The sequence below is a fragment of the Xiphophorus maculatus genome, chromosome 15 (genome assembly GCF_002775205.1).
Source record: "Xiphophorus maculatus strain JP 163 A chromosome 15, X_maculatus-5.0-male, whole genome shotgun sequence".
Classification (NCBI taxonomy): Eukaryota; Metazoa; Chordata; class Actinopteri; order Cyprinodontiformes; family Poeciliidae; genus Xiphophorus; species Xiphophorus maculatus.
In genome coordinates, this window is record NC_036457.1 from 12207863 (window position 1) to 12229426 (window position 21564).

A 21564-nucleotide genomic window follows, 5' to 3' on the forward strand; every position below is an offset into this window, starting at 1 on the left:
CAATATCTACGTAATATTTGTCTGAGTTGTGCCTGATGCTAAACACATCTGGAGAAAGTTGCACCTTTCACTGTGGACAGCCTGTTTTCTCTGCAGTGCTTGAAGCAGCAGCAACTGTGCTACGTATGCAGGAGCATCATAAAGCTGTAAACAAATGACACCAAAACACCCATCATTTATTTATTTTATTTTATTTTATTTTATTTATTTTATTTTACTAGCTGCCATATTAGAGTGAACTCGAGATGAATGTATTGATCCTGTTCCTGGATGGGAATGACACAACCTGGCTTTCGCCGTAAAGGTAACTCCGTCCAGACCTTCCATGAGCTGGGAAAAGATTCAACCAGTGTCTATTGAAAGCTTGAGCCGTGAGCTGCAATTGATTTTGTTTATTTTGGACGTGATTAAGCACAACAAAGATGGCTTGCTGTTTATGTCAGGATCAAAGCTTTCAGGGGCATAAGGTTAGAGAAATGCCTTCAAAATAATAAATGTATACGGTATGTGCAGCATTTGATGATTACATTTAACAGAACCGAAAGTGGACAATGTGGAGACAAGACAATTGTGGTACAACACAACATATTTTAAATCATATTATCAAAAGTACTTAAGATCTTCTTTTATGAGACTAAAATAAATGTCTGAAAATCTGAGTCCAGGTTTTAAAAATGTAAAAGATCCAACACAATATATTTAGCTGTACTTATTGATGAAATATGGAATGATATTTGACCCCAGTGATGCAGTGTTACACAAAAACCATGTCCACAAATATGACCAGAGGTTCGAGCACCAATTCCTCTGCCTCTTTATGTGAGTCCAGCTCTCTCAATCAAGACATTGCAGCCTTGCCACCGTCCTCTGATTAACTCTACAGCTCTTGTAGCTGCGTTTTAACGCTCCTTGGTGAAATGAGAAATTAAGAGGCAAGAGATAGAGGCTAATAGCATTTATTAACCCAGCGTGAGCTTGCAGCGGTCCTCCACACAGGCTGCTCCAGTTTCTGGTGGCTTCGCTGTACGGAATAGCCCGGCAGAGAGAGAGAGACAGAGGGGTGAGGTGGAATGTAACAAAACCCCAACAAATGCACCCAGCTGATTAATGGAGCCCTGTGGCTATAGCAATTATCCCTCTCCACACTCCTCCGGCAGACGAGCCAAACAAGTGTGTGGCAGTGAGAGCAAAGTGTGTGAATCATGTTTCTGTGCAACTTGTGTTACCTTGATAAAGGCTCGACAAGAGTTTGTTGTTTTAATGGGTTGCAGAGGTAGAGCTGGACTTTTAAAATCACTTTTTGGCAGCTCATTCTCTGTAATATATATTGTCTGGTTTGTGCTCCAAGTGGCATATTTTTCTATTTGTTTATCTTGATCATGTGTTGCAACCACGTAATAAAGATGTAAGAAATTATTTTATGACCCTGATATTTGTTTTAATTTACTGTTGAGCTATAGATTTGTATTAGTTTAAATCAACTTTCTAAATAATATATATGAAAACAAAGAGGGTGCATCTGTTTTAGAAATTTCTGCAGTCACAAGGAAGAAAAAAAGCAGCTTTTTTTGTTTGGGAAACTCAATTACATAAAAGCAACGCAGCAGGAGATCATATTCCTCACTCCAACATTTTATGTATTTACTACTTATTGATTGTTGCACTTTACACCAAGCTTTTGATTCAACAGGCTGTAAAATCGCATCGCTACCTGACCTAGTTTAATTTTTCAAAGGTTCCCATTGTACTTTCCATTTATTAAATTCCTTTGTTCAGCTGTTTTCTGCTAAATTAAGACTATTCTAGACACTGGGAGACACCGGAGATCAAGGGAATACTTAGCTGACAATGAAAAACAGAGAAATGAGAGCAAATTACAAACTCCACATGCACATACAGGTTGCTGTCCAGTGCAACAAAAAATGCTTACATGCAAATTTGACTGTTTCTTCATATGATAGGTGCATTTTAGGCTCAGTGAATTTACTGTAAAATATCAAACATCTCCCAAACATCCGGAAATCAATGTAGTGAGGCGGAAGGAGAGGGGAGAATATAAAAATAAGAAAAACATACACAAATGTGCTAAAAGAAAGCTAGTAAATTTTTTACTATAGTAGTTGTTACTTATTTTCATACTGTAAGCAAGTATCTTTTTTATTTTTATTTGTTCAGGCCAATGCATTTCTTTTATTTATTTATTTTTATTTAACTTTTTATTCACTTCTTTTTTGGTCAGTGAATTTCTAAATCTTCTAAGTCAATTCCCATCAATAAATTGTAGTTCAGAGTAGTTCAGTAAAGAGCAGTTCAGCTTTTCAGGCTGGAGATAAGTGTGCATATCGTTTAATCTAGGAAACGGCATACAAATTCATTTAAACAAGATCTGCTCCTTTGTCCAGTCCTGATCTGAAGCCATACATGTCCGCTGAACATTAGTTCTGTTCCCTCTGCCTCATTAAAAACATAAACACATCTCTTGTATTGATTACGTCTGGATGTCTTAATCAGATCAGCAGGGATATTTTGCGTTTTCTACTGCAGGAAAGTACACTGAATGCCAAAATATTGATCATGTTTTATTTCAGACTGCGCAGTTCTGTCATTAAAGCAATCGCCCTTTGGTCCAGTGACTCTGATATGGAGTGACATGAAAAGAAAACATTCAAATTCATAATTCCCTTTTTTTTTTATTTAAAAGACTGAAGGGAAACAGAGTCTGTCCTCAGGCTTCTGGTGACACAGGCACACCGTAATCAATAAGAGCGTGTGATGGGTTTTGCATCGATCAGGAAAATGTGGGTTGATGAAGTGGGTTGGGAGGATTGGGCCGCGGAGCTTTGGCTTCCCTCTGATGGCCACCGCACCGCACAGCCGCCGTAAACATCCACTCAAACTTCTGTGCTGTCAGCTTCAGAGGCTGTTATCACTATTTATTTGGGAATCCTGCCTCTTGCAGGATTGGTGGATCTTTCAGCCCTGCACAGATCGCAGAAGTGCCGTGGGAAGCAGCTGTTGCTGCTTCAAACGAGGGCAGGCGGTGGAAAAGCCAGACCTGTGGTGGAGAGGATAAAAGACTAAAGGGAACAGTTTAACTCTATAAGCTGACTCTGAGCCCTCGAAAGCCGAGTAAACAGACCTGTAAGTCAGCCTCAGTGAACATGCTTATCCCTGCAATGTGTAAACACTGAAATCTATCTATCTATCTATCTATCTATCTATCTATCTATCTATCTATCTATCTATCTATCTATCTATCTATCTATCTATCTATCTATCTATTTTAAGGGGGTCTGCCCGTGTTTTGCTCCCTTGTGAATGGACACAGACTGGTTGCCCACTAGCCCATCTCAGTCCTGTAATCGTTCACTCCCATTGGCTGCTTCCAGGACATCCTTCCCCAAACCGACCAATAACCCTCAGCTCTGCGCACCCCAACCACTCCTTCCTCATCTTAAAGAGCCCTATCGTCTTCAATGGAGACCCAGTCGCTTCACTCACTTTACTCAGCCAGAGAGCACGCTTTCTTCTCTCTCTGCTGCTGCTGCTCTCCATCCATCTGTCTCTTCATCTTTTTATTCTCTCTGTCTCTCCATCCATCTCTCCTCCTTGATTCCCTGTTCCCTCTCTTTTCTTTGCATTTGCTTTTTCCTGTTCTTCTTCACTTTTTTCCTCCTCTTCAGAAATCTTGAATGTTCAGCACTTGTTCAGACTGGAGTTTTGTGACCCAAGGAAGAAGATTTATTTCCTTTTTATTTGCTACTTTGAGAGAGTTGGAGGAAGGAGCGAGGCGAGACCCTAATTTGTGACAATATGAGGAGCTGATCTCCTCTTCCAGCTTTTCTCCAGCTGTTCGTCCTGTTGTTCTTCATTCATTGTTTTTTTGTTGTTTTTTTTTACTCCAACACCTGGAATGCTTAATGTGGACTGATGGATGTTTCTGAACTGTGCATCCCAGACCCCCTCTGCTACCACAACCAGTGAGTGTTCCTCTTTACTCATCTTTCTGTCCTTTGTTCTTTGTGTCAGTACTTTTCAACAAAGTAAACATCGAAACTGTCACTTACAAGACAGAAAGAAAAGAAAAGAAACTTGGCGCCTAAAGTAGGCATTCCGACAGAGGAGTACGTCTCTGTATGGGACATCTGATGTCAGAAATCTCAGCTGCAGCAGCAAAGTCTGCAGGGAGTCCGGGATGCACGGCTGCACCAGAACGGTCCAGCTCGGCTTCAGGATGCAACATTTCAGAGCATTTATTGAATACTATTTTACATTGTAAACATGTAGTCTGGTAGAACATGTGGCTGCACATTAGCTTGGATGACAGACAGTAAAAACTAAGTTTGGAAAAACTAGAAAAGTTTTTGAGGGCTTTTTCTTTTTTTTTTGCTGCACCGATTAAAAAAAACAGGATTGACGGTTTGGTGTTGTTTAGGATTGATAGAACATCCTGGATTAAATAACCTTCATAAAAAAAGAGAAATAATGTAAGATTAAAATTGTTGCTCACTTCTGCCTTCACTTTAAAACTGACCAGATCAGACAGCATGAAACTGTTTCAAGAATTGAATACTGTTTTCCCTTTACACCCAGAAACAAGCTTTTTCAGAAAAAATAAATAAATAAAATGGATATTTTTTGGCTCTAAATTTGACTGGCAGTTGTTTCCATTGCTTTAATCATACCAAGCTGGAGCATGACAAATAAAAATGACCCAAGTGCTATTTTATTCACAAAGGGCTGCTTGTTTCAGAGCAATTTCTTTGGATTCATTTTTAAAAAGTGGAATATTTGATGCTTTTGCTGATTTACTTTGCAGTAAAGTATGATCAGTGTATATCTAAACACACCTGTGATTTTTCATTCTAGGACATAAAAATGTTTTAGTATTAAAAACAATAAACTATTGACAGCATTAGCAAAACATATATTTTCTGGTGTGCTGTTGGACTTAATTCAGTCAGCAAAGTCATATAAGATATAGTTTACCCAATAAAGGGAAGAGAAACTTTTGCACTTACAATGTGCTCAACTTTTTTGTAGATTTTTAGTTTTGTTTTGTGATTTATTTGAATCATTTTAACAAAATGTAAGTTCACATGTATTGCTGTGCATGTGTTCCAAGTAAAAAAAATATACGTAAATGAGAAAAAACACCATACATACTTCATAATATGTTCTGACATTGTTCTATTGTTTGGGGTGTGCAGGCGTGTGCGGGTGTGTGTTTGTGCGTGATATTACTCTCTTCCACAACATGTATTCTTCTTATGCTTTTCTGAAGCAGTAAATTAAATGTTTGGCATGACATTTACGTTGTCCCAGATTTTTCACCACCGGGACGTGAATGTGGTGTAGCTGCTCGACTGTTTGCAAACAAAAAATCTACACGACCGGCAACACACACACAGAGCTGTGCTGGGATCGGTTTGGCTCTGAAGAGTGCCATTAATCCCAGCCGAGAACTTTTGGTAAGACGACCTGCCTGGTAGCCGGAGGTGAGAGCTCTGATGGCGGTCCAGTTCTCATACTTACTGTAGTATCTATTAATTAAACAAGCATGTTCCTCCACTGCTCCTTAACTGAACTTACATTAACTTGTTGGGGTTTGTTTTAATTGATAAAAATAAAATATTCTTCAGAAGCAGTGGAACAGCAAATAAAAAGTGCATCAGAGCTTCATGGGAATAACTGAAGAGAAGGAAACTGAAACGTCCCTTGACCCTTGTTTCAATCAAAAATCAATACGTTCCTTTAGTACTGAGCACTTCCGCTTATTTTATGTGAAACTTTTAACTTTCAATTGTTTGAAGCGAACAAACATTTGTAAGCTTAATTTCAACTGAAGAGCAGTCCTTTCAGATTTTACCACTCTCTTTGCTCACATTATTTATTTTTGGTCCACCTGTCTCACCTCAGTTTCCCTTCACAAATTGGAATGTTTAAGCGTTCAAACATTTTTACACAATCACAATTACACACATGAATATGTGCATGCAAATGCATAATAGACCAAAGCATCGCGCTCCAACCTGATCTAAATTTGGCTGTGGAGACACCTGACAGTGTCTGTTAAGACGAGCACTTATAATGTTGTTCGTTCCTCCGCTGAAAGTAGAATGAATAGAAAACATTTCAATTCATGTAAACATTTAATGCAATATAAGAAAGCTAGGACAGTGGATTTCAGTCAACTTTATTACATTCTAATTGCCCAATTAGCAGGACATGTGGCTTTTTGCTTTTCTGACACGTTTTAGGAATAATACATTAGAAAAACTGCAGCCAAATATTTCCTATTGTCGCATGTTGCTATGAGGGAAAACGGTGAATTCACTGGGTTGCAAATATGAAGGAGATGGAGAAATTAGTCTTATTGTTACAATTCATGGCAAATGTTCAATAATAGAAAATAATTATGGATATTAGAGCAGTTTTTACTGTTTCATAAGTACTTTTTCTCTGCAATAATTAAATATATATAAAATCATAATGAAATAATTAAAAAATCCCTGGCAGCAACGTTAGAACAATCCAAACAACAACTCTGCATTTTAACCTCTTGATGCAGGAAGCTGTGTAACAACTTAGCGGCTTTGCTTTAATGTTACCTGAAAAGTTAAGCCCAAAGATATTCATACTGTTGGCAGTTTAAAGAGTAAAATCATTTTCATTCAACCAAGAAGTCTGTTTCTGATAGGAAATTATACAGGCACTTCTGACAAGATTTATTGGCAATCAAACTATTCTAATAAACACTGGCCACCGTTTTTTGCAAGTTTCTACTGAGACTTTGGTGATTTATCTTCAAATTTCTGTGGTCAGAGGCCTCTTGACCATCACCCTAATCTTTAGTTCGCTCCACAGATTTTTTTTTTTCTCAGAATCAAGTCAGGACTTTGACTGAGCTACTCAGAATATTACTTTAAGACAGAACATACGTCAGTAAAATTAAAACATTTACATTTACCTGTATGAATATGCTTGGACTTAAAATTAGGTAAAAATAAAGACAGTTACACAAGAAGTGATTTTTCTGTTACTTTTTTCTTCAATTAAAAGTAACTGTAAAGAGGAAACTATATGATGTAGTGTCTTTGAATGTGATTAATCTCTTCAGAGAATGGTTATGGTTTTAAGTGCTTCTCTATAATGAAATGCTTTACAGTGCAGTTTTGAGCCCTAATGAAGAAACATCGTGAAATCTCTCTTTAGCATAGAAAATAGTAACTTTGAAAGAATTGGAAAAAAAAAATTACCAAAGCCAAATTATATCTCCGCATTTTTAATAAAGCTTATGACAACTACTGAAAATGTAGGTATACCATGAAAAAAAGGAAATGAAAGTTAATTTCAAAGTACAACTAATAAGAATGGAGGACACGGTGACTATACTGCGCTTATCGTGTGTGGACAAAAATGATCCGAACGCTTCCTGCTGCCATCAGTCGAAGTTTAATTTTCATGAATTCAAAAAAGAAATGGCCAGAATTTAAATAAAAAAAATTTTAAAAAAAACTTTTAATCTTGGTGCTGTATTTTCTTCACAGCCAGCTTGTTTATTAATGGCTCAACACGGTGCTACAGCCAAGCTCTATTGGTTCACAGTGATGGTATGAGAGGCGAAATAACTTCATTACATGTCATGACCCCCCTTGATATAGATATATCCTTTAGGCAGCTTGTCAAGGACTTTGAATTCATGAGGATGTAGATGGATGCCGCCACCTCCTTTTTTTATGCATTTTTTTTTGCAGTGACTCCTCAGTGCAAACCTGAACAATATGCTCAGAGAGGATTTCTTAGAAGGAGTTTGTTTTATTGATCAAATGAAATTAGCACACAAACACAGAGAAGAGATGAAGCAGTTTGACTAATCATGAAGCGTAACTCAGGCGAGATGTTTAATTTAATGGGCCTCATTGTAGATTTGCGAGGTCTCACATTGTGAACTTTATTCCTCTTCACCACCTTCATTTGCATTGTGTCAATTGACCGGAGCGCTTACTGTATGAGCTCGAGTCACGCTTGAAATTCAGCCCATGCGCTAATACCATTAGGCAAATGCAAAGTTGTGTCATTTACACATTTGAGAAGAGGAGGAAGAAGAAAAAGAAGGAGGAGGAAAAAAGGAAAGCTGGAGGAGAAGGAGGGGTGAGAGAAAAGCCAATTTGTGCCGAACAAGACTCGGCTGTGATTATCAGTGGATGTTATTACTGTGGAGAAGCAGACGTTTGAAGGTTATGTTTCTGGGCAGTAATTGAAATGCAAAATAACATTAGGATCGATGGCCATCTCTGTTTATTTATGAAATCAATATCGTAACTGTCCCACATGAGTCCTCCTCTGATTCCCAATGACGGCTTAAGTCTCTGGTCGTTTATTCCCCCCCCTCCCTCCACCACCACTGTCACCCCTGCAACCTCCGTCTTCTGTCTCTTTTTAAAAGGCAGTTAGGGGTGTGTTTGACTTTGCAGAGAGAGCAATTTCCTCGAGGTGGTTGGATGTGTATGTAGATGGGGGGTTGATACTCCAGGTAAGGAGACATCATCCATGTGGGAAATCTATGCAATCTCTCCTCGTGGCTGTGACATTGAGGAGGCCATATGCTGGAAGTTCTGTGTACTACGTGTTCGTGCATGTGAGTGTTTGCGTTGGGGACGCAGAAAATTAAACAAAGTACAATAATGCGGTATAAACCTACCGCTGGGACTTAGGAACTTAGAAGGAAAATACTAACTTTGAAAGTGAGAGAATTAGACCGAAACTCAAAGATCCTTTTTTTTAAATTATTCTAGCAAGTCAGTCTGTGCAGCTACATGTTGTGACAGGTTTCTACCCAGGGCAGTATAGGCCTGGGGGCGTGAAACAAAGGGATAAAAAGTGTCAACTGTGCCTCAAACAAATATTCCACAGTTTAGTTACAAGTCCAGACAATAAGAATAGCCCATTCCCAGGTCGTATACAGTATAAGAAATGTATGGAAATACACTCCGCAGGTCACTAATGTTTTAAGAATTTTTGAAGTAAATTAAAGGGGTATATTGGTGTTTTTTAAGTATTTATCTGGATCAAATTAACTATTTCAAATTTATATTTCAATAGTATTTGTAATTAATTAGTTCAAGATCACTCTTCCTTCAATCTCCAGGTCAAATCGTGAAAATACAATTTCTACTCATTGCCTGCATGAAAACTAAAAACGTCCACTATTTTTACACCGTAAATGCATCAAACATGCATTTATAACACTTCTTTAGACTGCAACAAAATTCACATGACGATTAGATTAGATTGATGCATAATTTAGGAGTCATTTTGTAATTCTCTTATTTTCTGTTGAATTTAAAACTCTTCCCTCTCTGTAATTTATATTAGCCCTTAGGAAAAGAAGACTGAAATTCTCCATTAGCAGCAAAATATGATTGTTCTCTGATTTCAGTCCCTAATGTTTCTAATAAAACACGTTTGCTGTTTTATACTTTTCTTGCTGTCAGACTGTGTGCTGTGTTTGATTGTTTGTAGAGCGGCAGGAAAAAAAAGGTTTGCCCAGGGGGGCTTTTAATGGAAGAACAACCACAGGATACATATATGTATCAATTTATGCTAAACTGATGCAAACATTATGCCATTCCTTTACAGATCTTTAACACTCCTATTTAATATTCAGTTTTAGGGTGATATTCAAAGTAAATGTCTCAAATAAGTTTTATTATAGCTTATATGAGGTTTCCATTGCAGGCTGGTAAAGAAGAGAGTAAGAATTTTATAGTTAATTAGAAAAAAAATCAGGGTGAAAAAGTAAGAAAAGTAGTTCTTGTAAAATTGGTACAAATAAATGTGCTTTAAATAAATTTGTAGTTTTTCTTCTGATATATGAAGACTTGGTGGACATATTTCCAACAAATAGAAGTGTAAGTACTTAATTAGTGAACAGAAAAGTTATAAATAACACCTTCAAATGTACCAATTCTCCATGCACTTCCAGGTGTAAATACAATGTTGCACCTTATATATACACTACAAAGATCCAGGGATGTATTTTCCTTATAAATAAATATTTGCCTTTTGTTTTGTTAAAAAGTGCAAAAACATATTTTCTTTTATGCTAGTTTGTTTTCCATGAAACAATTTTAGCTTCCCAAAAATGTCAGAATGAGAGACTCAGCACCTTCATTTTCCCGAAAGGAAAACTTTTCTTGGCGTAAAGTTGTGCTGGAAAAAAAGACTTGCATCAAATATAAACGTAGCAAGCAAATATTTTCCCTCTGCAATCATAAAGTATACACTGAGGAGCAGAGCTTAAATAACATAAGGCGCTCATTCAGTACAGCTTTTAACACAGTCACTGTAAATAAATAGTACAGGGTTTAAGATGAAAAAAACTTAAAATAACTTCTTAACAGCTCAAAGTGTGAAAACCATAAACCCGAAGATCTCATGTATTAAACAAAAATGTAAAATTCTGAAAAATATGCTAAAATTTTCAGAAATCTTACAAAGTTACACTTTCTTTTTGTAGTAATCTTAAATTTAAATACAATTAAATGTAGTGTGTATAATCTAAGCTTAGGAAACCACATCCATCCACAGCTTTGCTTCCTGACTACTGTACCACACTCATTGTGAAACTCCAATACATCCAAAACTCTGCAGCGAGAATCCTGATGAGAGTGAAAACACAAAAATATCAGACCATTTCGTCACTTCCTTCACTGGCTTACCGTCTCTGATTTGATACAGGCTCTCACTCTCAAGTTCAAATATGGAAACACACCCCACCTTACAGTCCTCTCACTCAAATCTCTCAAAAGGACTTAAAACATTTCTTTTTAGCAGTACATTTGGTTTTTTAATTATTAGGTGTACTGTTAAACCCCTAAAAAATTCCTACCTCTGGGAGATTTAGGTTGAAAGTTTTTGCTTTATTTACTGAAAATAATGTAAACTTTTTGGTGTGGCCCAGCCAGAGTTCAGTCTTGAATTTGTGGAGGAAGCTAAAAATTAAGCAATATACAAAGAAGTATGTCCGGTCAAAACATGCAATAAGCAGGTCAGCAATTATATAAAAGGTTTGATGGCTCGTCAAAAAATGTTCAACTATCTTTTGACATGTCACTATATAGTAAGATGTAGATAAAACTAGACAGATTTTTTAATATTTCTTTTACGTTGTTTTATTATATTTACAGATCTCATTTCCTTCAGAGAGAAACTTCTAGATTAGATGAACATATTTGTAAATGCAAGGGGTGTGAATACTTCGAGCTAAATACTAATTCTCATTCCATTTTTCTGACTGATCTGGACTTCTTATGGATATAATTTTGTGCTTTCTATCAATAACTATAAATTTAATCCTTTCATTTCAGCTAAATGCTTTATTCTGTAATAGTTCAAGCTCATATCTATGTAATTTGTATTATAAATAAAATTGTGTTTAATTCTATTATATATTTTTCCTCTGTTAAAGGAGACTTAGACTGTGTGGTAAAGACAAGAAAATATTTTTTCTCCCATTCATGACCTTTTTACTTTTATGTGTGAGTGCCTATATTTTTTTGATGACCTTGATTTATGATGCGAATACCCGCATCACCCCTGTGTGTTGTTGTCCCTGCTTAACTCTCCAGACGACATGCACAGCCACCCTTCCCGCCTTTCGCCACGCTTGACCATTCATTTCCCGGACACACTGATACCATGGACTAACGGCGTAATCTATGTGTTTTGTGGTTTGGGCTACTGTCAGGTCTAAATACCTATTAGAGACAATTTAAACAAACACAAGAAAGACAAAGAGAGTTAGATTCTTGTATACTCGCGAGGAGAGCAGACAGAGAGATGTTTCCAGTTACAAATCTCCAAACTACTCTGGAAACACATCTCCCGCTCCCTCTATTTTATTGCTTTTTTAGGGGACCCTCTTACACTGGGCGCTTGCAGCTTCTAAAAGGGAGGGACAAAACAATTTATCACATGGCTGCAGCGCTAATGACCTTTACTATTTAGACATATGTTATCTACAATCTAAATCCTTCTTGCTTCAGTCGGGTACCAGACACAGGCCGACGTTGAGTAAAACAAGTTGTATATCACACAGGAAAGCAGAGTTTATTGCTGGGCAATAAACTCTGTTGTCTCCGCTATCTCCCAGGCTTTGCTGATGGCATCTTCAAGGAAGTCACAGGAAGGAATCATAATTATTCAACACACAGAGACATTACTTAGAATAGAGGAAAAAGAGAAAAAGCATATATTTAAACTTTATCTAAATGTTACTACAAGGCTACATGATACAACGAATATTTGATAATTACTAAAAATACAATTTATCCAACAGTTTCCCCCTATTTATCAAAAATTTGTTCCACATCTCTTATCCCTCCAAGAGCAGCCACTTCAAATGATTTTCAGCTGGGAGTTCATTTTTTGGAAAGCAAACATTTTTACACTCAGGGGTTATACCCAGTCCAAAAGTCAGGATCTGGATACCTGTCAGAAGAGTCATCATCAGAGTATTCTTTGTCAACATCAGATTTTTTCTCTAATAAAGGATACATCTGTGCCATCTGGTCCTCCATGGGTGAAATCGCTGTGGTAATGAGACGGTTAAACAAAGAACGCAGGCACGGAACAAAACAACATCCACACAAAGTCAAAATAGCAGCAAAAACTGCAATTGATACTAAGACAGAGGACACAAGGTTTCTATACTTCCCAAAGGCATCCATCCATGCATCCCACATGGAAGTATCCACTCCAGAGTGTTCCTTCATTTTGCCGTTAAGGGTTCGAAGCCCTGTAATGGCCTTCGTTAAGCTTCCATCAGCTGCTGTATTGTTTGGTAAAAATGTGCAACATTTTTCTCCAAAAATCATGCACACCCCTCCTTTCTCAGCCAGCAACATGTCAAGAGCTATACGGTTCTGGAAAGCCATCAGTGAAGTAGCAGCCAGCTGTTCATGCACTGCCTCGAAACCAGCCTGTGTCCAATTTCCCAGTCTTTGCACATTGTAATGGATGTAATTTATTCTGTCTACGTTTTTGTTAATCGTGCACCACCAACAAATTGTAGATTCAAAACCAGCCCCGACCTGATCAACTAATTTATATTCATCAGGCACTCCACGAGGGACTCCGATGGCATCGATGTATGTCGGATCAATATCTGTATTTTTCCATGTCACTTCACGTTTCTGTAAGTGTTGCCTCTTCTGAAATAAAACACTAGACAAAGAGAGCATTAAATCTTCAACAGATGTAGGATATACAGATACAGGTAATAACAGAGAAATTAATGCACAAAAACCTGTTACTTTTCGAGGTAATCTATCAAAGAGTCTGTCATCACCGCACCACCACCAGACATCTGCACGAGAAATAGGGTTAAAGTCATCGTTTACAGTAATTACAGTAGTACACATAGTTTTAGTAAGATTCCCTATTCTTTTCCCAGTTCCCGTTATATTTACACATGTGAAGTTAGCTGGAGCTATTTTCTTAGAAAATAAAGGTTTCTTTTCATCTGCTGCAGCGAGGGGAAATATTGCATCATAAATCACACAGGTGCCTTTTAGATTTGTTTTAGTCATTACTTCTAACAAACATTGTTTTGTGATTATCGCTGGAGTCACACGAAGTAGAGGCCGTGGTTCCATACAGACTACACAATCTTTTTTAGTCATTTTTGCAGCTTGTTCTACCATTAACAACCAGTTATTATTATTACCTGACACACCTGTGGCAACCCTGAACCAGTCATCAACAGTTTTTACCTCTTTCACTTTTACCCCTATTGTCCATGGAGAAGTATCACTTCCCCCTTCTTCCTTAGATTCTTCACAAAAGATTATTAAAAATTTTGGATCAGCCCCTGATGTGTGAGCCCATAAATAAAATCCCCAACATGTTGTATCTGCTTTTTCTTGAAAACTAGGAGGAATTAAAGGATGTTTAATCGTGTTTATAACTATCTGTACTCCTTCATCTGTGCGTGAAATAGTCAGTAGTTTTTTGTGATATTGTGCATAAGTTGTAGTACCCCAAGTCTTTGTCCATCTATTACCCTCGTCAGCTACTAAAGTTTTCCAACCGGTATTAGAGATATCATTTGTCATATACCAAGTATTGTCCCTGTAATTTATCCCTTTGTTCTTTTTTGCTGATGTTAAACCTGCCCAGGAGACTGAAACAATAGTATTAGAACGAGGTGGAATACACACTTGAATCCCTACTCTCATTCCATGAGTAGTGCTACAAGAGTTCTTTCTTGCATAAAGTTTCTCCACACGAAAACACAACAAAAAACCAAAAACAATAAAAACAAAAACAATACATTTATTTGTCATTTTGCTAAGATTGCAAACTTGTTCAGCTCCTAAAAACACTGCAGGGTTGTGGACAATCTTCACCAGTTTCAAACGACCAAACCTCTATTCAGTTTAGCCCCCTGTTTACCTGGGCTTTTCCGCTGCAGGTCAGTGAGCGTCTCAAGCTTGTCTTCTTTTAGCTACTTTTTAAAATGAAATGACCTTTTTGCAATGTACTAAATGTACCCAAGTTGATCTCTCTGCTATTTTCACAGCTGTAGGCGTTGTCAACAAAACTTGGTACGGCCCTTCCCACTTCGGAGAGTACCAGTGCTTCTTCTTAATGCTTTTTATGAGCACCCAATCTCCTGGTTCCACTAAGAGATTTTCCTGCTGAGACACAGAAGAGTGATCTTCAGTTTGTTTTTCTTTTTGTTTTTCTAACATGGCTCTCATATAATCAGCTAAATTAGCTTCATCGTCTATTTCCCATTGATTTTTAAACTGTGGCAGTCTATACGGTCTTCCAAATAGAGTTTCAAACGGTGTAAGCCCTGATGTGCTTGTAATGTTAATGTATAATTTTACCAAATCTAAACACTGCGTCCAGGGCCTACCAGTTTCTTCAATGCACTTTTTTAGTCTAGTTTTAATTGTCGAATTCATCCTTTCGATCAATCCGGCACTCTGAGGGTGATAAGCACAGTGATTTTTTAAATCCATGTGAAACATGGTTCCTATTTTTTTTATAATTTGGTTTACAAAATGAGTTCCATTATCACTATATATTTTTTCAGGAATCCCATATCTAGGAATGATATCTTTACAAAGTGCTTTTGCTACTGTTAAAGCATCTGGATTTTTCGTGGGAAAGAGTTCAATCCATTTAGAGAAAGCATCAATTATTACTAAACAGTACTTTTTCCCTTCACTTTTATTTAATTCTATGAAATCCATATGTATTGTTTGAAATGGATATTGCGGATTAGGAAATCGTCCTCTGCGCGGTCTTAAATTTCCCTGAGAGTTGTGTTTCGCACAAATTAAACAAGCTCTACAAAAAGTTTTTGAAAAAGAAATAAATCCATAAGTTTTGTAATATTGATGCACCTGCCCTATCATCCCTCCAGTTGAGACATGCGAAACGCCATGGCTCAATATTGCAGCCCACCTATACAAGTTTTTTGGCAAGATAGGCTTATTTGCAGGTCACTTATAGATTTGATCTTCTATTTTTGCTCCATTTTTAATCCAAAGATCTTTTTCTTTGTCAGGACTTAAATGTTGCATGTCTTTTAGGATCTTTTGTCATATGTTTGATTTTTCTTCCATATGTAAGACCTTTATTTGCCCCTCCGCTGCTTTTTTTGCCATCTCATCAGCAAAGGCGTTCCCTAGAGACACTTTATCTTTCCCTGTGGTGTGTGCAGCACATTTACAGATTGCTAGTTGTTTTGGTAGCTGCACAGCTTGTAGCAAATCTTTTAATAAGTCTGCATGAGTTACTGGTTTTCCTGTAGAAGTTATCATACCCCTATTTTTCCAGTATTGTGCAAACGTGTGTACTGTTGCAAACGCATATTGACTATCGGTGTAAACCGTCACTTCCTTATCTTTCATTAGTTTACAAGCGGTAGTTAGCGCTATCAATTCTGCAGCCTGAGCTGAATAATGCGAGGGAAGTTTTTCAGCTTTTAACACTAGTTTTTCAGTCACTACTGCATAACCAGTTTGAGTTATCCCTTGTACATTTTTCTTTGAGGAACCATCAACAAAAAGTATTTCACCGTGATCTAATGGTAGATCTTTTAAATCATTTCTACTCTTTGCATTTTGTTCTGCCATTTCCTGACAATCATGCTTTGTACCATCATCTGGAAGAGGTAACAAAGTTGCAGGATTTAAAATTGTGCATCTTTCAATAGTTAGATTAGGTTGTGATAATAATGTACTCATACAAGAGAGATGCCTCGCAGGCGATAAAAAAATCATATTTGTTTGTAATAATAGTGCTGAAACTGCATGTGGTACTCTTAATGTTAACGGATGAAACAGTACTATAGGAGCACTAACTTCTACTGCCATAGAAGCAGCAATCACTGCTCTCACACAGGGAGGCTGGGCGCACGCCACACTATCAAGTTTGGAAGAAAAATATGCTATTGGTCTCATTTTATCACCATGTTGCTGAACTAGCACCGAGGTCATATACTGACCTTTGCAATCCACCATCTGGAAAAAATGTTTTTTATAGTCTGGTAAGGCGAGCGCAGCACTTGACACTAGGGCCTGCTTTATTTCACTTAGTGCTGTCTCTGCTGCCTCTGTCCATTCCAAAGAGGAAGACATTTTCAGATCTTTTTCATACATTAATTTGCTTAAAGGGGCCACAATTTCTGCATAGTTAGGCACCCAGTTTCGACAATAGTTAGTTAATCCTAGAAAAGACATCATCTGTTTTTTTGTTTGTGGTTTAGGTGCTTGGAGAATCGTTATTTTTCTATCCTCCATTATGGTCCGCCCTCCTGCACTTAAATTATGACCCAAATATTTTACTTGTTCTTTACACAGTTGGAGTTTATTTTTATTGACCTTATGACCTTCCTCAGCTAGATGTTTTAGAAGTGCTAAAGTGTCTTGTTTACAGATTTCCATGTTTGGAGATGCTAATAAAACATCATCTACATACAACAAGACTTGGCTCCCTCCTGGAGGTTGAAATGTTGACATACTGGCACTCATCACTTGAGAATAAATTGTAGGGCTCTCACAGTAGCCCTGGGGCAACCTGGTATATGTGTACCTGTTCCCTTCAAAAGTAAATGCAAACCAAAATTGACTCTCCTTATCAACTGGTATTGAGAAGAAGGCATTACTGATATCTACAACAGTAAATATTTTTGCATCTGATCTAAGAGAGTTTAACAATGTATATGGATCAGGTACACACGGCGCCCTTTGAATGACGGCATTGTTTACTGCTTGTAAATCTTGAACCATGCGCCATCCAACAGAAGGTGGTTGTTTTTTAACAGGAAAAATAGGAGTGTTACATGGAGAATTTTCACACTGCACTATGACTCCTGCCTCAATAAGATCTTTAATTACTGGCTTTATACCCTCCTGTGCATCTGCTTTTAAAGGATATTGCTTAACTTTTGGTCTAAACTCTGTTTTGGGTCTAATTTGTACTGGCAAAGCTTCCTTGACAAGACCCACATCTGTGGGCCCCTTTGACCATAATTTATCAGGAACGTCTTTTAAAAGGACTTCCTCTTCTTCTGTAAGAAACATTTGTCAGTTTTGTTTGGAGTACAAATGTTGTCCCTTTTGCACCCATGTTGTCCAGAACAATGCTTTTCTAGTTAACCCAGTGGAAGCACTAGTTTCTATGTTTGAGGAAGTAGTTACCCAATCGGTAGCTGCTTCTCCTTCCTCAACAAGATTACCTAATTGATTCCACTGCTCATTTCTTTGTTTAAACAGAGAGACATGCGGGGAGGTCTGCGTTCTGTCTAAAGATTTTAAATCATCAGGAAGAGCAACAGCTGCAACGGCTGTGTGTTTTGTATCTGTATACAGATAGGTCACTGTAATTTTAGCTGGAGTGACCTTGTTGAGCCTGTCTTCATAAATCTTGTCAGGCCCAGCCGTATTCCTGAACCAAAGAGTTATGTGTAAATTGTCAGGAGGCATTTGATCCTGTAGGGCAGAGATGGCTTTATCTCCCTCTGTCAGGAGTGCCTGAGCAAAGTTATGTGGGGGTCTACAGGGCACTTCTAGTGTATAACAATAGTGTGGATTTCCATTGCCCTTAACAACAAAGAAATCTCCCTTTTTCATTTCTGACTGCCTTTTAACTGCTATGTGCCCATCAGTGGTTGGAATCAAAGCTAAACCTAGCTGTATAAGGCCATCTCTGCCTAATAAGTTTACTGGGCATTCTGGGAGCAACAAAATGGACAACTGGCAAGCTTGTCCCTGTGGATCTCTAAGCCAGACTGGCTCTGATTCATTGACTTGCGTTAATTTTCCCCCAGCTGACCTCACGACGACAGTTTCCCCACTAATCTTTACCCCAGTAATGTTTTCTCTGCACGTTGTTCTACATGCACCAGTGTCACAAAGGAAAACTACAGGTTTACCATTTATGAAAAGAGTTATTTCTGGTCTTACACTATCCATAGATAATAAATCCTGTAGATTTAATTGGACTTCTTCACTCTCTAAACTTTCTGATTCTAGTCATGCTGACTGATCTATGTATTTTTCTGGGCAATGTCTGGCTATGTGTCCTTCCTTCCCACAACACCAACATCCTAAATCATTTTGTTTGAAATTATTTTGTCTGTAATTATTTTGTCTGTAGTTTGCTCTTCCCATTCTCCCTCTCTGTCCTCTGGGGTTTTGACTTCTACCCCTGAAGCTTCCTCTGCCTCTCCTTTCTTGATAAAATATTTGCTCCTCATCTTGGAAAAAGGCTCCTGAAACCTTTTTCTTTTCTTTTGAGACCTTTTCTGCGTGTATAGCATGGTTAATGTATTCGTCTAAAGTACCAGTGCCCAATCCTATGTAATGTTTAGCTACCCACGCTCTAATCGCATCTTTTGACCCTGCATGTAATGCATTTTTTAGCTGTTGCTTATATGGACCATTTTCATCATTATTTTCCACTAACCCACTGTGTGTTTTAAATACTTTTGTCATTCTCAGGCTATATTCATCAAACGATTCTTCCTCCTTCTGTTTGACTCTACTTATCTCAGTGTAGTTTGCTCTGCGTTGATATCTTTGAACTGTCCTTGCTGCTAAAGCATTAACTCTGTTTGTTAATTCATTACTATTGTGTGCAAGAACTTGAGGAGGGTTCCCTGCTAACAATGGGGTCCAGTCTCCTCGAACATGATGCCAGTCACTGCCTAGAGCAGTCATCCAAGCCTGTTGAACCTCATTTCCATTTAAATGATAAGATTCACGTATGTTATTCATGTCTTCAACAAAGCGGTTCACATCCTCTTTAAGAGGTGTGATCCCTTCTAGCGCCTTTTTTATATCCTCCAGGGTCCACGTTCTATATACTAGAATCGTGGGCGCTGCTCCATCTTCTCCTGCATTCGGATTTGCTACTTGAATCATAGGATAAAGGCCAGTTGTGTGTGGCTGATTATTTGGCTCTTCTGAAGGGCAACAAGGAGGAGGGCGATTAGGCTCAGTGGGAGCTGTAGCTCCCTGCACTAAAGCTTCCCCCCAATTCTTAGACCATTTAAAGTTTACTTTTTGTGATCTAGTGATAGGTCCCTCACTACCTTTCTCTTCATATTGTGGTGGTGAAGGCAAGTCGGGGTATAGTTTTGTATTTTGTACTATTTGTTTCTCCCCTTCTGTTTTGTTATTTTGATATCTGTTAACTTCAGCTACTTCCCCTCCCCCTCCTGCTGCGTGCTGCTCCGCTGCCTGCCTTTTCACACCTCTAGGCCCCGTCTCATCATCCTCCCGTCTATAAAACAGCAGGTTTTTTGATCTCTTTTCCCCCGCTTCTCTGTTTTGTGCTAATTCTAACCAAAATTTTACATCCTCATAGCCTTCTTTACGCATTTTCTTTTGGTTTGAATTTGCTTTTTGTTTTATTTTATCTTGCAGTACTGTTAGTTTTTGTGAGTTTAGACGGCCGTCAAAGTTATAGTTTGTTATCCATTTATCTAAATGTTTTATTTTATGCGGATCCCGATCTTCAACATATTTCCAGTCATTTGATTTTAAACTGGCTGTCGGCTTAGTTTTACTGATACTCTTCCCCATTTTTTTTTTTTTTTTTTATAAAAAATCTGCGTTTTTATAAAATTTGGTCCAGTTTTTCGACTCCTAGGGAATCCTAATAACTGGAGATCTTTCCAGTAGGCCAGCAATTAAAAATACCTGTAGTGGTAACCCCCGCTTCAACTCTTTCGAGTGGGAGGTTCTTACCTCTGCATCCAAGACAGGTTTGCTGGTTACAACCCTACTGCTTTATATGAGATAAAACACCAAGTGGTATTTATATCTCCAAGCACACACACAAGCACACGTTTTGTTGCGGAATTTAAGCGCCTGCTTCACCGGACTCCGCCATCCGTTCCAATTACAATTTTAGTGCCTGATTGAAAGAATTTTATTGTTGATTAAATTTTTATTATTTTAATTTGACATTTCCTAATCCACGAAATTTTACAGCAGGTTTATACTAGGCTCCGTGCGCCTTTTCCACGAAATTTTTACGTAAGGACTTCGGACGCCCTTCACGGATTCAGTGTCCTATTTTTACCTGTTAGAGTCTAGAATTTACAGGGTTTTCTAATTCGCGCAATGACCCTCAGTCATTCGCCACACTTTTAAACAAGAATCCACTCACCCCCGTTGTCTTTCGCTGGAGCACCGTCAACCGTCAGATCCCAGCAGGCAGGTCGAGAGCCAGCCCTTGAACAGGACCTCATAAGCTTCCACTAGGAAACTTGCCGTGCGCACGGTCTTGCACTGGAGTCGACCAGACCCGCCGGAATCCCTCCGGTGTATTGGCGACCGGCAATCGAAGGACCAAAATAATGTCAGGTCTAAATACCTATTAGAGACAATTTAAACAAACACAAGAAAGACAAAGAGAGTTAGATTCTTGTATACTCGCGAGGAGAGCAGACAGAGAGATGTTTCCAGTTACAAATCTCCAAACTACTCTGGAAACACATCTCCCGCTCCCTCTATTTTATTGCTTTTTTAGGGGACCCTCTTACACTGGGCGCTTGCAGCTTCTAAAAGGGAGGGACAAAACAATTTATCACATGGCTGCAGCGCTAATGACCTTTACTATTTAGACATATGTTATCTACAATCTAAATCCTTCTTGCTTCAGTCGGGTACCAGACACAGGCCGACGTTGAGTAAAACAAGTTGTATATCACACAGGAAAGCAGAGTTTATTGCTGGGCAATAAACTCTGTTGTCTCCGCTATCTCCCAGGCTTTGCTGATGGCATCTTCAAGGAAGTCACAGGAAGGAATCATAATTATTCAACACACAGAGACATTACTTAGAATAGAGGAAAAAGAGAAAAAGCATATATTTAAACTTTATCTAAATGTTACTACAAGGCTACATGATACAACGAATATTTGATAATTACTAAAAATACAATTTATCCAACAGCTACTCAGTTTAAAGCTGATAGAGTTTGCCCCAAACAAGGACGGCCTATCATGGAAAGATTAATGAACTAATTTCA

At 38.1% G+C, this 21564-nt stretch overlaps 1 protein-coding gene across 1 annotated transcript in view; it reads left to right on the forward strand.

Moving 5' to 3' along the window:
* Window positions 1-3506: 3506 nt before the first annotated feature.
* LOC102223547 (steroid hormone receptor ERR2-like) overlaps window positions 3507-21564 on the forward strand; it is a 55682-nt gene continuing 37624 nt past the window's right edge. The window contains exon 1 of the mRNA XM_005800208.3: window positions 3507-3980. Within this exon, the coding sequence (XP_005800265.1) occupies window positions 3931-3980 (50 nt within the window). The 5' untranslated portion in view covers window positions 3507-3930. The remainder of the gene's footprint in view (window positions 3981-21564) is intronic.